Here is an 18,270-nt window from a genome sequence, read left to right as displayed (position 1 = left end):
TACAGTGTTGAATCATATAAATAGTAGTTGTGAGATTGGGGGTTCAGTGTTACCCTTTGTGTTAATATACCCCTTCTGCATGAACCGTTTTAGTGTAAATATATAACATGTGGACTTACTTCCAAAAGTAGTTTTTTGGTTTGTTTCAGGTGAGAACATCTGTAAAAGAGTGAGAAAGCGGTTTTCTCTTAATTTGTAGGTCTTGCTTTTGCCGTCAGCATTACACCAAAGGCCGGCCTGCAGCTGAATAAGTGCTTCTTTATTTGTTCCTTCTTTCCTCCCTTCTTCATTCAGAGAGTGACACGTATTGAAACTGAAATGCATGTCTCCAGCAGTGCAGTAGGCACTGACTACAGCAGTGCATGTGACCGCCCCAGATCCCTCCCTTCGCGCTCTCCTCGGGGAGAGACAGGCCAGAGACAACGTGGCAGACAAGTGAAATACTTACGTGTTTGGTAGTGACACAGGCTAAAGAGAATATAAAGCAGGGAGGGAGGTAAGAGAATCTGATGCCGAGGCCTCGGATGCCCTGGCTAGTAGATGCGGAAAAGATGAAGACACAGATGTGTGGAGGAAGGGTGTCCGGGCAGAGGGCGTTTTGCCAGCCCTGAGTGGATGTGTGCACGGTCTGTGCAAGGAGCCCAGGTTGGTTGGAGCAGGGAGACTAAGACAGAGCGAAGTGTTAAAGGGGAAGCCGAGGCCAGATCGCTGTGGCCTTGCAGGCCTACTCAAGGCTCTTGTCTTCTAATCTGAGTGAGGTGGCCATCACCTGGAGGGCTTGGGGCGGACGCATGAGTGGAGAGCACCGTTCTCAGACGACAAGGAAAGGGCCTCGTGTGTTTTTCAGTTGGGAGCTGAAGCAGAAAGTACCCAGGCAACGACTGATATATATGAGAAAGAAGCAGCCATTGAGGTGGACTACAGCTCCCTAAGAGAGGATTTGAAGGTAACAGAGATTTCTGTAGTTTATGACTAACTTATGGTACTATTGAATATTTAAATCCTACGGAATAATTTTTAGATGATAGAGCATAGTTTAGGAGGGAAAGTAGATTTCCTAATAGTTTTTAAAGAAATAGTGTAAACAGGTTACATATAAAATGCTTGAAACATTTAAAGTGTTTATATCAGCATTTCTCACTCTGTAGTCTGAAGAATACCAATACCATGAAAGATCTTGTCGAAGAAGAAAAGTTTCTGCCAGTATTTTGAAAGGCTGTTCCCTTCTTGAAGATTCACAATGAATAAAAAAGTCATTGAAAAGTCCTGAAACACACAAAAGTAGCCAACACACTCCAGCATCCTGAATCACCCTGTCGGCATCTCAGTGCAGTATCTCAGGAAGTGACAAGTTCTTCATAGTGGCGGAGCACAGACCAGAAATCCAGTTTCATGGTCTCTTTAATTTAATAGCTCTGACTCTGTTTCTGTTACCCCTGTAGCCATATGTTGTTTTGTGTTTTGGTTTTGTCCTGAAGCTGCTGCTTTTATGAGGGCAAAATGACTCTGGCCTTTCTTGCCTTCCAGCCAACACAACCACAACCCTCAGAGAAGAAAGAGTGCCTTTTGTAGTGGTGCTGTTCTTAAGATTGAAGAAAGGCTTTTCCACAGAGGTCCAGCAGTTGTCCTCCCATCACAGTGTCCTGAACTGGGTCACATGTTCACTCCTGACTAGTCACTGTTGGAGTAGGTTGGACTTAGCTTAGGCAAAGCAGGGTTCATCGGCCCTAGAAGGGAGACATGGCCAAACATGGGCTCTGTTAGAAAGGAAGAAATGGAGAATGGATGTCAAGTAGCAATAACTACCACATCTTTTTATTTCATGTTTTTAATATTAATATATTTTGTTAGATTTATTAGGCTCTTTTATTGTTAATTGTGGTACTTTGGGAAATGAGACAATAACCTCTTATCTATTTTATAGTCTATTCAGTGCTTTCATATTTAATAAGTCCTTCCCTACAACATTACTAACTATTTATAAATATTCTCTTCCTGTTAATGATTTTTTCTTTTCCTATTTATCTGAAATTTATTTTTATATATAGTATGAGGTAAGAATCTGTTTCTTAAAAGGTACATAAGTTAACCAGTTTACTCAGAATCTTCTAAAAAATTCTTTCCTCCAATGATTTAAAACACACCTTTATCAGATATTAAATAATGCCTCTACAGGGTCAAGAAAGTTTTCCTGGAAGGTAATGCCTGCCCCGCTTTTTCCCTTCTCTCCTTACTCAAGTTAGTTCTGCTCATGGTTTAGGTTCTGGTTTAAGTGTTACCTCCAACTAAGCTATTTAAAATCCTAAAAGATGTTGCTGTTAAAGTGCTGCACTCAATATGTTAGCAAATTTGGAAAGCTCAGCAATGGTCACAGGATTGGAAAAGATCAGTTTTCATTCCAATCCCAAGGGAAGGTAATGCCAAAGAATGTACAAACGACCATACAACTGTGCTCATTTCACCTGCTAGCAAAGTAACACTCAAAATCCTTCAAGCTAGGCTTCAGAAGCACGTGAAAATATTAAGAAGAGGTGGCAAGAATACACAGAAGAACTATACAAAAAAAGATCTTCATTAGCCAGATAATCACAATGGTACGATCACTCACCTAGAGCCAGACATCCTGGAATGTGAAGTCAAGTGGGCCTTAGGAAGCATCACTACGAACAAAGCTAGTGGAGGTGATGGAATTCCAGTTGAGCTATTTCAAATCCTAAAAGGTGATGTTGTGAAAGTGCTGCACTCAATATGCCAGCAAATTTGGAAAACTCATCAGTGGCCACCGGACTGGAAGAGGTCAGTTTTTATTCCAATCCCAAAGAAAGGCAATGCCAAAGAATGTTCAAACTACCACACAACTGCACTCATCTCACACACTAGTAAAATAATGCTCAAAATTCTTCAAGCCAGGCTTCAACACTATGTGAACTGTGAACTTCCAGATGTTCAAGCTGAATTTAGAAAAGGCAGAGGAACCAGAGATCAAATTGCCAACATCTGCTGGATAATCAAAGCAAGAGAGTTCCAGATAAACATCTACTTCTGCTTTATTGACTCTGCCAGAGCCTTTGACTGTGTGGATCACAATAAACTAGAAAATTCTTAAAGAGATGGAAATACCAGACCACCTGACCTGCCTTTTGAGAAATCTGTATGCAGGTCAGGAAGCAACAGTTAGAACTGGACATGGAACAGCAGCCTGGTTCCAAATAGGGGAAGGAGTACGTCAAGGCTGTATATTGTCACCCTGCTTATTTAACTTATATGCAGAGTACATTATCCGAAATGCTGGGCTGGATGAAGCACAAGCTGGAATCAAGATTGCCGGAAGAAATATCAATAACCTCAGATATGCAGATGACACCACCCTTATGGCAGAAAGCAAAGAATTAAAGAGCTTCTTGAAGAAAGTGAAAGAGGAGAGTGAAAAAGTTGGCTTAAAACTCAACATTCAGAAAACTAAGATGGCATCTGGTCCCATCACTTCATGACAAATAGATGGGGAAACAGTGGAAATAATGAGAGACATTATTTTGGGGGCTCCAAAATCACTGTGGATGCTGATTGCAGCCATGAAATTAAAAGACACTTGCTCCTTGGAAGAAAAGTTATGACCAACCTAGACAGCATATTAAAAAGCAGAGACATTACTTGGCCAACAAAGGTCCATCTAGTCAAGGCTATGGTTTTTCCAGTAGTCATGTATGGATGTGAGAGTTGGACTATAAAGAAAGCTGAGCACCGAAGAATTGATGCTTTTGAACTGTGATGTTGGAGAAGATTCTTGAGACCCTGGGACTGCAAGGAGATCCAACCAGTCCATCCTAAAGGAAATTAGTCCTGAATATTCATTGGAAGGACTGATGCTGAAGCTGAAACTCCAATACTTTGGCCACCTGATGTGAAGAACTGACTCATTGGAAAAGACCCTGATGCTGGGAAAGATTGAAGCCAGGAGGAGAAGGGGAAGACAGAGAATGAGATGGTTGGATGGTACTACCAACTCAATGGACATGAGTGTGAGTAAACTCCGGGAGTTGGTGATGGACAGGGAGGCCTGGCATGCTGCCGTCCGTGGGTCGCAAAGAGTCAGACATGACTGAGCGATTGAACTGACTGACTGATTGGATCATAGGAAAGGCAAGGGAATTCCAGAAAAACACCTACTTCTGCTTCATTGACTATGATAAAGCCTTTGACTGTGTGGATCACAACAAACTTTGAAACAATTTTAAAGAGATGGAAATACCAGACCACCTTACTTTTCTCCTGAGAAACCTGTATTTGGGACAAGAAGCAACAGGTAGAACCAGCAGTGGAACAATGGACTGGTTCGAAATTGGGAAAGGAGTACGTCAAGGCTGTATATTGCCACTCTGCTTATTTAACTTCTATGTAGAGTATATCATGTGAAATGTCAGGCTGGATGAATCACAAGCTGGAATCAGGATTGCTAGGAGAAATATCAACCTCAGATATGCAGGTGATACCACTCTTATGGCAGAAAGTGAAGACAAACTCAAGAGCCTCTTGATGAAGGTGAAAGAGGAGAGTGAAAAAGCAGGCATAAAACTCAACTTTCAGAAAACTAAGATCATGGCGTCTGGTCCCATCACTTCATGGCAAATAGAAGGGGGAAAAGTGGAAACAGTGACAGATTTTCTTTTCTTGTCTCCAAAATCACTGTGAATGGTGACTGCAGCCATGAAATTAAAAGTTGCTTGCTCCTTGAAAAAAGAAAAAGCTATAAAAAGCTTAGAATATTAAAAAGCAGAGACAACACTTTGCCAACAAAGGTTTATATAGTCAAAGCTATGGTTTTTCCAGTAACGATGTATGGATGTGCAAGTTGGACCATAAATAAGGCTGAACACCGAAAAATTGATGCTTTCAAATTGTGGTGCTGAAGAACACTCTTGAGAGTCCTTTGGACTGCAAGGACATCAAACCAATCAATCTAAAGGAAATCAACCCTGAATATTCGCTAGAAGAACTGATACTGAAACTCCAATACTTTGGCCACCTGATGCCAAGAGCTGACTCATTGGAAAAGACCCTGATGCTGGGAAAGATTAAGGGCAGGAGGAGAGGGCACGACAGAGAATGAGATGGTTGGATGGCATCATGGACTCAATGGACATGAGTTTGAGCAAACTCCAGGAAACAGTGAAAGACAGGGAAGCCTGGTGTGCTGCAGTTCACGGGGTCGCAGAGTTGGACATGACTTAGTGACTGAACAGCAACAACCAGATGGGCTGGATCCCTTCTGCTGCCCCGTAGTACTCACCCTTACCTGGTGGAGGGCTTCATACTATTATCAATGCCAGTTTGCATGTCTGACTTCCCTGTTAGCTCTTTAAGGGCAAGGACAGAGTAGTTTTCATCATTGAATCCTCATACATAGTAGATGATCAGTATTTTTTAATGAACCAGTATATGTCCATTGACAGATGAATGGATACAGAAATTGTGGTACATATATACAATAGAATATTACTCTGCTATTAAAAAGAACACATTTGAGTCAGTCCTAATGAGTTGGATGAAGCTAGAGCCTATTATACAGAGTGAAATAAGTTGAAGAAAAGGACAAATATTGTATATTAATGCCTACATATGAAATCTAAAAACAGTACTGATGAATATTTTTTTCCGGGCAGCAGTGGAGACGCAGACATGGAGAAAAGACTTGTGGACACAGTGGGGGAAGAAGAAGGTGGAAGGACTTGAGAGAATAGCATGGAAACATACACATTACCATACATAAAATAGATGGCCTGTGAGAATTTGCTCTGTGACACTGTGCTCTGTGACAGCCTAGAGGGGTGGGATGGGGAGAGATGGGAAGGAGGCTCAAGAGAGAGGGGACATATGAATACCTGTGGCTGACTCAGGTTGACATATGGCAGAAACCAACACAGTATTATAAAGCAGTTATCCTCCAATTTAAAAATTTTAAAGAAGCGATAACGTGAATTGTTTACTTTTTTAGCCAGGTTAAGAAATTCGAAGGTGAAACGTGTTCCAAGAGGGCAGCATCCATGACGCCTGAGCTATGAAAGGGCACAGCCAACCCAGGAAGCCACAGTAGTGCCCCAAACTGCACTGCAGGCTCAGAGAGGGCTGGCAGGGCTGGATGCAGAGGGAGGGAAATAGGGCCCATACCCTGAAGGGCCCTGTGCCTACTTACCTCAGCAGTTTGGGTCTAAGTGGCATGCTAATCATTGCTGTTCTTTGCCAATAATAGGCTCTACAATCTGATAAAGAAATTGAGGCCCAACTTAGACTCCTCCTACAACAAGTAGCATCCCAAGAAGATATCCTGTTGAAGACAGCAGCCCCAAACCTAAGAGCCGTGGAGAACCTGAAGACTGTCAGAGACAAGTTTCAGGAGTCCACAGACGGTGAAATTAAACTTTAGTTGATAGCAAGATCATATTCATTGGTATTAGGGGTTTTGATTTCTGTAACAATTACCAATAATCCCCCCTGAACTGTACCTTTGTTTTGATTATGTATATATTTTTTCTTCTGTTATCTTATAGTAATGTACTTTTAATGCTGAATTATTAATTTATTCCTTTTTTGAAAAGAGTTTTGCTTTAATTTAAAAACAGGTGTATTGGTTATTTTTGAACAATGTGTTATTTCATACCAGCACAAGAGGCGTATTAGATACTCTATTGGAATTTGTTATTATTATTTAAAAATCAGATCTACCCAGAAAAGGGGCTCATCAATTTTAATAGTCATTTTCTTGGACTTAATAATAGCTGAGATGTTTTGAAGGTAGATTTAATTCAAGATGGCCAAACTCAAAACCTAGCTTAAAAAATGTTTTATGCTTTAAAGTTAAAATAAGAAAAGCCCTCAGTGATCTCCAAAATAAAAAACATTGATTCTCTCTTAGCTTTTGAGGCCAGCAGAAAGGAAGCCAGAATATGTAGGCAAGAGTTTGAACAGGTGAAAAAAAGGAGATACGATCTTTTCAACCAGTGTTTTGAGCACATCTCAATCTCAATTGATCAAATCTACAAGAAGCTCTGCAGAAACAACAGTGCCCAAGTATGTATTTCTCATCCTCAAATATGAGTAGGAACTTTGTTATTTGTATTGTTTTTCTTTAATGGTGGTAAATCACCATCAGTCTCTCTTTACCACTTACTGGGTAAAGTCAGCTCATGAAAACTGGTTATCACAGTGACCTGTGTTCTAGCTCTAGTCAGCCTGGCAAGTCAGAATCTCTGGTCCTGCTTCTTCATCTGCACAATGAGTGGGTTAGATCATCTGGTTTCCAAGTTCTCTTTCAGTTCTGGAATTCTGTGATCTGTACTGATTTGACTTTGTAGAGCTGTCAGTGGTCTCTGCAATAGAGTTAGGGTAATGTAGCAGAAAGAGAAGGAAATGGCAACCCACTCCAGTGTTCTTGCCTGGAGAATCCCAGGGACGGGGGAGCCTGGTTGGCTGCCGTCTATGGGGTCACACAGAGTCGGACACGACTGAAGTGACTTAGCAGCAGCAGCAGCAGAAAGAGGTTGATGTGGGTGGGGTCTGTGGAGAGGGAAGGAACTAGAGGCAGGGGTCAAGTCTAGACACGCCCCTTGTCGTGTTGGTCTTTCCATTCCATGATCAGTATCCACAGCAAATACTGTGCAGTTGGATATGGACAAAAGATGTAGACCAGGTCATGTATATTTGAGTTTCCCTGTTTCTCACGGTATTCTGTTATGACTGAAGTAATCTTGAATCACATACTTAGAATTTGAACCAAGAATAACTTTGTGGTGGTGGTGGTGGTGGTGTTTTTAATTAATTAATTTAATTTTAATGGAGGCAAATTTACAATATTGTAGTGGTTTTTGCCATACATTGACATGAATCAGCCACAGGTGTACATGTGTACCCCATCCTGAACCCCCCTTCCACGTCCCTCCCCATCCCATCCCTCAGGGTTGTCCCAGTGCACTAGCTTTGAGTGCCCTGTTTCATGCCTTGAACTTGGACTGGCGATCTGTTTCACATATGGTAATGTACATGTTGCAATGCTATTCTTTCAGATCATCCCACCCTCGCCTTCTCCCACAGAATCCAACAGTCTTTTCTTTATGTCTGTGTCTCTTTTGCTGTCTCACATATAGGGGCATCGATACCATCTTTCTAAATTTCATATATATGTGTGACTTCCCTGGTGGCTCAGACGGTAAAGCGTCTTGCTTACAATGCGGGAGACCTGGGTTCGATCCCTGATCGGGAGGATACTCTGGAGAAGGAAATGGCAACCCACTCCAATACTCTTGCCTGGAAAATCCCATGGACGGAGGAGCCTGGTAGGCCATAGTCCATAGGGTCTCAAAGAATCAGACATGACTGAGCGACTTCACTTTCACTTTCATATTGTATTGGTGTTTTTCTTTCTGACTTACTTCACTCTGTATAATAGGCTCCAGTTTCATCCACCTCATTAGAATTGATTCATATGTGTTCTTTTTAATAGCTGAGTAATAATTTTCCATTGTGTATATGTACCACAGCTTTCTTATCCATTCGTCTGCCGATGGACATCTAGATTGCTTCCATGTCCTAGCTATTGTAAACAGTGCTGTGATGAACATTGGGGTACACGTGTCTCTTTCAATTCTGGTTTCCATGATGTGTGTGCCCAGCAGTGGGATTGCTGGGTCATATGACAGTTCTATTTCCAGTTTTTTAAGAAATCTCCACACTGTTCTCCATAGTGGCTGTACTAGTTTGCATTCCCACCAACAGTGTAAGAGGGTTCCCTTTTCTCCACACCTTCTCCAACATTTATTACTTGTAGACTTTTGGATAACAGCCATTCTGGCTGGCGTGAAATGGTACCTAATTGTGGTTTTGATTTGCATTTCTCTTATAATGAGTGATGTTAAGCATCTTTTCATGTGTCTGTTAGCCATCTATATGTCTTCTTTGGAGAAATGTCTGTTTAGTTCTTGGCCCATTTTTTGATTGGATTGTTTATTTTTCTGGTATTGAGCTGCATGGGCTGTTTGTATATTTTTGAGATTAATTCTTTGTCAGTTGCTTCGTTTGCTATTCTTTTCTCCCATTCTGAAGGCTGTCTTTTCACCTTGCTTTTAGTTTCCTTCACTGTGCAAAAGCTTTTAAGTTTAATTTGGTCCCATTTGTTTATTTTTGCTTTTGTTTCCATTACTCTGGGAGGTGGGTCATAGAGGATCCTGCTGTGATTTATGTCAGAGAGTGTTTTGCCTATGTTTTCCTCTAGGAGTTTTATAGTTTCTGGTCTTAGATCTTTATTCCAAAAGTTACCTTATTTTTTATAAAGTAAGACTAGAAGAAACCGATTCACTCCTTGAGGGCAGAATTCATCTCTGTTTCTATAGAACTTGACCCATAATAGGTGTTCAGTAAAGATCTGAAGAAAGGACCAGTGGAAGAATTGAATGAAGGCTGTTTTAGTAAGACTGCAGCATATGCTTCTGAGCTCTCAACAGCAGACTGATCGGAAGATCTGATCTTTTACGTGTGTTAGAATGTTTTCCCTGTACTCCCTATCCAGTGAACCTTGTTATCTCTGATTACAAGTAGAGCTGAATACATTATTTATAAGTATTGGTATATTTTTCCATCAAATGGAGAAAAATAAAACCAATAGTATTTTGCAGTTCCAAGTTGAACTTTACTAATAGCTTTCTTGATACTGCTAAAGAAATAACATGTGTTTCAGGCATTTCTTAGCCCAGAGAACCCAGAAGAGCCTTACTTGGAGGGAATTAGCTATAACTGTGTGGCCCCAGGCAAACGGTTCATGCCGATGGATAACTTGTCAGGGGGAGAGAAGTGCGTGGCAGCATTGGCACTCCTGTTCGCTGTGCACAGGTACGGTCACAGTGAGCCCTCTGATTTTGCATCAGGGCAGAGACCAAATGGCCCTTCCTACAGAAGATCTACTAATTACTTGTCTTTATGCAACGTATGTGATACAAAACCATTTTTTTCAGCCAGACAATTCAGGTTATGCTATAGGCCTGTAATAATTTAAGACAGCAAATTTAAGAGAGAATTCAGTCTTTGACAGATTTTTATTCAATTTGTTATTATCAAAAGCTACTAATGTCCAGCTTAATCGAAAAGAAAGGAGAAAAGGGGGTATCAAATGGCCAGATTTGAATTCAAGATTGCCAAAAAAAATTCCAACAACAAATCCAAACAAAATAAAAACACGTAACTTTTATGTTATTTTTCCAGTCCATATTCAGAGATCTGCTATTTAGTAAGGAATGGTAAGCAAAGTATTTCTTCTGGAAAAAAAAAGTTTAACCTCCTCATTTCCACTGATGATGGTGACACTTGTGTTTGTGAAATAAATCACAGGAAAAATGTTAGCTAAAATTAAAGCACTTAACTTTTCAATGTTCAAAGCATTAGATGAAGAACTATGGTATAACAGATAACAGAGCCTTTCTATTTTCATGATCAGAAAGATCAACACAGAAGTTTTACAGCTGTTTGTTACTGGTTTCAAGAAAGAAAAAGAATTGGTAATAATAGGAAAGGGAAAGAAGATGCCATTAATGCAGGAAGACTTTGAGAAAAGGAGGCGGCAGGGACTTAAACAGGAGCCTGTGTGGAGTGAATCTTAGCAGAATACAACTATTACTGGGTGTCACCTCCATTTATTCAACAGATACTTATTAAATATTTACTGTGTCGAGTGGTGTTAATGGGCATTGGAGAGACCGCAGTGAAGAAAACAAATACCTTGCCTCAAAGAGACTTAATTTTAGTTGGGGAAGACAGATGATAAATAAGGTGTAAATAAGGTGTATTAGTAAACTAATTCTCTAATATAGAGACTATCAGAAAATGACAGATACTATAGAGACAAAGGAGGCAATGGCAATAGTAACAGGGAAGGGTTTGCAATATTAACAAGGCTTCTGGGAAGGGCTTTGTGAAAGGGTAATATTTGAGCAAAGATTTGAAGAAATTAAGGGAGCAAGTCACGTGGGTGTTCTAGAGGAGAGTTCTAAGGGATGAATATTCTAGACGTAAGAAATGAGTGCAAAGGCGCTGAGGCCAGAGTGAGCCTGGTGCCTGTAGAGAACGGCCTGTGTCTGCAGCAGCAGCAGGCGCGGGGTTAGTTAGGGAGCTGTTGTAGCAATCAGGGTGGAGGATGATGGTGGTTCGTACCAGCGTGGGAGCAGACGAGGCGTGGGGTAGGAGGGAGCCTACTCAGCTAGAGGGATAAGAGCTTCCATTAACTGACCTGGAGGAGGAGCACAGGAGGGCTGGGTTTGAGGGTGGGTGAAAAGTGTGATTTCCCTTGAGTTTGAGCAGACACTCACGTGGAGCTGAGTAAGCCATTGGACCAGTGAGGCAAGGGTTTGAGAGGTCAGAACTGTCAGTAGAAGCGTGAGAACATTCCATCTATGAATGATACTTAAAACCTTGAGAGCAGATGAAATCATCAAAGAAGCTAGTTAGATAGACGAGTGCTCTGATCACTGAGCCCCAAAGGCACCAGTGTCAAGAAGAGATTGTGGAGGAGCTGGCAGAAGAGACTGGGGCCTGGAGCAGTGGGTGGGGCGGGGAGTGGACCATGGTGTCCTTGACGTCAGAGGAAGTTGGGGAGGACCACCCTGGCTCCATCCACCTTCGTTTGAAGGGATGTAGACTGGGAATTGAGCACTGTATTTATTGACATAGAGGCCACTGGTGACCTAGACAAAGGCATCCGAAAGGACACGTTTTATTTATTCTGAATATCCTCAGTCCTGTCCTCCAAGTCTTGTAAAACAAAGTTGTAACTGACTTGATTGTGATTTTTTTCTAGTTTTCGGCCTGCTCCATTCTTTGTCTTAGATGAAGTCGATGCAGCCCTGGACAATACTAACATTGGCAAAGTAAGTTCCTTTCTGATTTAACTTCCAGTCCAGTGTTTACAATTCAAGGATCAGGATGCAGTCAGAAGGTGATTTACCCTGAACAGACATAGTGTGATAGTTGCCGTATAAAAGCAAAACCTAAGTTAAACATCTAAACATAAGATGATTCAGGGTAGTACTTTCCACTCAGGGTTTAGGGGACTCAAGTAAGGATCACTGTGCTGGATCCACAGCACTGCTGCTGGGTGACTTGCTTTTCCCCAAACCTAGGTATTGGGACCTAGAGGGTCCTTAAAAGTAGACCACATGGCAAATAGGACCAAATTAGTTGTTTAATAAAGTCCAAAATAACATATGTAAATAAAATTCCAAAGGAATTAAAGTTCAAAATTTTGCTCCCCTTCATTTATTAAAATGTCTCCAATCAATTAGTGCATTTGCACATAATCCTGTTTTCAGTATTTGAGACCATGAGGGAACTAAGGACACAACTGAAAATCAGCCTTAAAGATCAGTACCTAGAGGGACAAAGCTGCCTGTGACAGACTCTCAGACATCTCACACATTTTGACTGTAAATTTTGGACATGAGAATGGGGTTGACTGGAAGGTGACCACAGGATGGAGGCAAACGCTGGCAGCCCTATCACTGCCCAGACTGGGGCGGCCCCATCCTGCAGAGACCCTGGCCCATGGTCCTATTGCCAGAGCCATTCATTTCTGGAAGGAGATGAATTAAACTCCTGGTTTTGATTCTAGGTTCATCAGCTTTCCAGAAATGACTGGACTTTGCATTTATAGCTGTTTATAAGGAGGCTGCTCTGGTCATTGGAGAAGGAAATGGCAACCGACTCCAGTATTCTTGCCTAGAGAATCCTGTGGACAGAGGAGCCTGGTGGGCTGCTGTTCATAGGGTCGCACAGAGTCGGACATGACTGAAGCGACTTAGCATGCATGCATGCATTGCAGAAGGAAATGGCAACCCACTCCAGTATTCTTGCCTGGAAAATCCCACGCACAGAGGAGCCTGGTAGGCTGCCGTCTATGGGGTCGCACAGAGTCGGACACGACTGAAGCGACTTAGCAGCAGCAGCAGCTCTGGTCATGCTGACAGAGACGGTCTCTAGTAATTTGTTAAGTTGGCATTCTGGGTTATACTTTAGTCTTCTAAACTTGGTTAATGGGTCCAGCCCTGAGAGGTGTATTGAGTCTTGGGCACCACCCTGCGCCTCTGAAGTTGGCCTCCCTTGATTTCTTTCTGTTGAGCCTCGTGTGATGTCTGGGAGATGCAGGGACTTTCCAGGAGCTACAGCCCGGGGTAACTTCTGGTGGCAACATTGTCATCTTCCAGCATTTCCCAGGCTGTATTCATCTAACCCAAATCTCTCTAGGGCCTTGCTCTTTGAACATGTCACGGCATATATAAGAATAGCACATTGATGCCACACCCACAGAAGTTAGGAACTAAATCCAGAGTCCCCTGAACCTTGTAGAGAACAGGCCAGAGCCACGTTCTGTGCCCTGCTGCAGATGTCAAGATGACGGGAGAAGGAAACACAGGAATAAAAGTCTTGATTCATCTCTGGAGTGCCAGCCAATCTGCATCAGCCAATTGGACTCCAAGGACTGACTCATTTGGGAGAATTTCCCCTCAGGAGGTTAATTTTAGCACTTTGTATCCCATATCCTTTGTGTGGGGGGGGGGGCGGTGGTGGCTCTATCATTGTGGACTTTGGACTTTCCCCTGCTCTTTGAAGGGGAACTGAAGTGTATTCCATTGTTGTTTAGTCACTCACTTGTGTCTGACTCTTGTGACCCCATGGACTGTAGCCTACCAGACTCCTCTGTTCTTGGGATTTTCCAAAGAAGAATACTGGAATAGGTTGCCATTTCCTTCTCCAGGATCTTCCAGAACCAGGGATCAAACCCGCATCTCCTGCATTGGCAGGCAGATTTTTTACTGCTAAGTCACCAGGGAAGCCCAAGGTATCCATATCTTCTAGCAAAATTTAGATGTTTGTATTAGTGGAATCTTCAAGAACGAGATCTTACTTATTACTCTTTTCTATTGGCACCTATCCTATGTGCTAAAAGCCTCTTAAATTTCCAGTTTCCCTCTGAGATTTACATTCCTGGCACCCAGCTGCTGAATTGAGTATGAGCATGTTGTAATATGAGCACCTGTGAAGGAGCTTCCACTCCCGCTTGTGGTCAGGGTACCCAACCTTTACCACAGGTGACTCTTAGCAAAATGCATGCCTTACATTTTTGCATCCTGTCTCCTCTTCCATTCTGCCAATATCCCAAGACTTTTTAAAGACCTGTCTCACAGTAGCTACCATTGCCTCTAATGGGGGAGTTCTTCCATGAATTCAGCCTCTTAGCCTGAAGCATTTTCTCCCTCTCATCATTGGCCTCAACTGCTGACTCATTCTTCAACTGAAGCTGCCATTCCTGCTTCCAAAATATGTCCTTCGTATCTTGAGTGCAGTCAGGAGAAGACACACTGTAAGCTTGCAGAGAAATCCAGGGTGTTGGCAAGTAACTTGTTAAACTGTAGTTTGAGTCCAAATTGTTCTTCATAATTTTCCAAGTTCTGAGTGGAGTCTGTCCACCAAGACCCATTTCTATGCAGTCTATCTTGTTCTTATTCTCATTCCTTGGAATTAAGTCTTTGAGTTTCCCTCTAACCAAATGAGTTGATTATGGATTATGAATATATATATAATTGCCATATTTTTCTCATCTTGAGGCTTTGATGGCAATATAGGAAGTTGGAAGTTTAAATACCACCCTTTACCCTAGAAATATCTGAATTGTAGTTTTATCTTATTGTCAAGATTGATTGCCTACTCACATCATGGTATCTTTAGAGTTTTATTCTTAAAAATATTCTTCTAAGTTTTCAATCATAGATTTAATGAGCTTTATATATATATTTTTACTAACCTCTTATTTTACAGTCTGAACTATTTCCATTTCTATAGTGGATTTATTAAGTTTACAGGAAGAGAAGTTAAGTGCCTCATCACCTAAAATGGGCAGATGCAGAGACCTGCAGAATCTGTCTTCAAAGCCCCCAGAAAGAAGGCCTTTGCTTACTGATGAAACATGTGCTTTCTGTTTCCTTCCAGGTGTCAAGTTATATTAAAGAGCAGACTCAGGAGCAGTTTCAGATGATAGTCATCTCCCTGAAAGAGGAGTTCTATTCCAAAGCTGATGCACTCATAGGCATCTATCCAGAGGTAAAGCTAAGTAAACAGAGATAAAGTCGCCTTATAGTGTGTCCTGACACCACAAGCTCCTAGGATAGATACTGTTTGATTTCTGTAGTTTATTAATATAGGCCTAAATCTTTTTTAGTCAAATGAGACTTAATAGTGACTACTTAGATATTTTCCTATGGAAGTACACAGAAATTTAAGTTATATTTTAAGTGAAAAAGCAAATAGAAAACTGTACAACAATAAGTATAATTTTGTTTTTAAAACAATAGTGCACATTAACTTACACAGAGTAAACTGTTGATACTATCTTCCATATTTCTATAATGTTTGAATGTTTTAGCAACAACAAATGCAGTGTTGTAGAACTAACAAGGAACCATTTATCTTCCAAAGCTACTAAAAGAAAGAACAAAGAATGTGACAAAGTTCCAAGTTGTATAGTAATTTCTGTAAATCAGTTTCTTAAGCCATTGAAAGTACTTAGCTGAGCTAATGGAGCAGAGCAACTCATTCAGATCATTCAGTTCTTGGACAATTAGGTTTTACTTCCTGAGTTTTCCTTTAAGATAAAAATTAAAACAACTGTACGCCAATAAAAATTAATTTTTTAAAAAGCTGGGGGAAAAAAAAAGCTTAGATTAAAAATAAATTTCCCTTCCTGAGCCTAATTAATGTCGGGCTCACTGGAAGCATGCTTCCGGAGGAGTGGCAGTCCTCACGACCAGAGCAGCGGAGGGCGGACTCTGGAGGGGTGAGCCCAGGTCTCACACCAGACAGGCCATTCATGTGTATCGTGCGCACACGTGGGCACACCCAGCAGTGAGTAACTCAGGGGGCAAGAACTTGGACTTGTAGCCCACCCTAGGCTAAAATAAGCAAAAGGGCCTTGGGGCTTCTGGGAAGGGAAGGCAAGCAATAGGACAATGACCCGAGAAAGCACAGTAAACAAGGACTGTTCAGTCAGATTTGTTCTGCTGATTGAGTACCTTCTCCACTGAGGAAGAGTTCAGAGTGGAGAGGATGTCACCTTTTACATAGATGTAATTTTCCTTTACAAAAGGGAAACTTGTGCTCAGCTTTTAGAGCTTCTCCTGTATCTGCTGGTTCTCAGTAGCCTCTGGCTCAAAACAACCCACATGCAAAACAGGCATATTTTTGGGTGGCATATTCTGGTAACCTGACCAAAAACAAAACATAAAGCTGATGGAAATGCAGAAGTAATACGTTCTCAGATGGCTGTAAGGAGGTTCCTTTAAAATGCAAATCCAGACTCACTCATGGCTCTTACATTTAACAGCACTTACTCTCTACTGGAACTGACTTTTAACTGTCTTTTCTCCATTTCAGCAAGATGACTGCATGTTCAGCCGAGTTTTGACACTAGATCTTTCTCAGTATCCAGATAATGAAGGCAGAGAAAGCAGCCGGAGACAGCGCAAGCCCCACGAGGACTAGACTGCCCGTGCGCTGGGAGCAGGCACACAGTGCTCAGGCCAGTCCATTTAGTTCAGACCCAGACTGCCTCTGGGGCAAAAGCTCGGCGGCCTGTGTGCCGTTTGTGGAAAAGCTTGACTGTTTCAGGCAAAGACGCTGCAACTCACCTCCATCACGGAGTGTCCAGGCCCCACTCCAGTAGGTAATGTGTCCCATGAGAGTCAACTTTGATTGAGTTTAACAAAGAAACCACCACAATTTAAACTTGTATTCTGAAAGCCGTTCAGAAGATTTTGAATCCTGCATCATCTTTACTCTGATCTTGCCTTGTATGTTTAAGTAATCTTTAAGGGAAACTCATGGTTTTTAAATAGTTATTGGGTGTTGAATCTGTTTCATGGAAAGTTATTTCAGAGGAACTGAAGTCAGTATTGAAAATGCCAATAAAAAAGTCTCAATTTCAAATGTGTACAATCTGCAATTTTAGGAACACAAAAAAATTTAAGATGAAATTGAATTATGTCTGCTTCTGTGTCATTTAAATTTCTCTGACTATAATTTCTGTTAAGGAAAACACTGAAGAATACAGGCTTTCCCAGTTAACACTGACTTCACAGGGAAGCAGTCGTCCGTTATCTGTGGGCATCATGGATATCAAAATCCAAGCATGCTCAAGTCCCTTACACAGACTGGTATAATATTTGCATATAACCCATGCACATCCTGTCATAGACTTCACATCATCTCTGCTATTATTCAGAATGCTTAATACAATAGAAATACTATGTAACTGGTTCTCAGTACGCAGCAAACTCAAGTACTGCTTTTTGGAACTTTTCAGCATCTTCTTTTCCCAACTATTTTCCTTTTTTTTGGCCATGTGGTGTGGCTTGTGGGATCTTAGTCTCCTGATCAGGGATTGAACCTGTGCCCCCTGCAGTGGAAGCACAGTCTTAAGCACTGGACCACCAGGAAATTCCCTTTCCTATTTTCAATCCAAGTTTGGCTGAGTCCACAGATATGTAGCCCAAGGATACAGCGGACCCTCTCTGCACTGTTAGGGATAGGAAAGAAAGTTGCAGTTTTCAATAGTACTTCATTTCCATTTAAAAATGGAATTAAAGAATGCTAAGGAAAAGACTCTGATGCTGGGAGGGACTGGGGGCGGGAGGAGAAGGGGACAATAGAGAATGAGATGGCTGGATGGCATCACCGACTCTGTGGACATGAGTTTGAGTGAACTCTGGGAGTTGGTGATGGACAGGGAGGCCTGGCGTGCTGTGATTCATGGGGTCGCAGAGAGTCGGACACGACTGAGCGACTGAACTGAACTGAACTGAAGGTACTGGTGGTCGGTGGTCTTGTATTTAAGGCTGCTTTGGCCCCAAGCGCCATTTAATCAAGGAGTGGCCCCCTAAAGTAATGGAATCACCTCTATTTCAGGTAAACAAAATGCACTCTGTGCCTAAGAAGTCAAGTCACAAAACACTTGCTTTCTGTCCTCCATCAGCTGGTCCCTGAGAACTGGAGCTAGCAGGTGCCACTATGCGTGTCCTTTGTCCCTTTTTCAGTGGTGGTAATGTCATCTAAACCACCGCCTTCTCCCATGAGAGACATCACCTTAACACTGAACTGCCCCTTTGGTGCCACGTGAGCTCAGTGTAGACCCCGATCTCTGCCTGGGCTATTCTCTCTCATAACTTGGACTCATGGAGTGTCACTGAT

At 41.9% G+C, this 18,270-nt stretch overlaps 1 protein-coding gene across 1 annotated transcript; it reads left to right on the top strand.

The window, feature by feature from the left end:
- Positions 1–435: 435 nt before the first annotated feature.
- SMC1B (structural maintenance of chromosomes 1B) lies at positions 436–16,865 on the top strand. The gene is made up of 8 exons (XM_088836773.1): positions 436–645; positions 848–946; positions 6,248–6,404; positions 6,911–7,065; positions 9,725–9,876; positions 11,834–11,903; positions 15,019–15,129; positions 16,459–16,865. Exons 1-8 carry the CDS (start codon positions 616–618, stop codon positions 16,564–16,566), a joined length of 882 nt encoding a protein of 293 aa, XP_088692899.1. The 5' UTR covers positions 436–615; the 3' UTR covers positions 16,567–16,865.
- Positions 16,866–18,270: the final 1,405 nt, after the last annotated feature.

This window comes from Moschus berezovskii, chromosome 6 (genome assembly GCF_049115385.1).
Source record: "Moschus berezovskii isolate FMDL1 chromosome 6, NW_MosBer_1.0, whole genome shotgun sequence".
In the NCBI taxonomy this organism is placed as follows: Eukaryota; Metazoa; Chordata; class Mammalia; order Artiodactyla; family Moschidae; genus Moschus; species Moschus berezovskii.
Note: the sequence above shows the minus strand (reverse complement) of the source record. Positions and strands in the feature narration are given on the sequence as shown.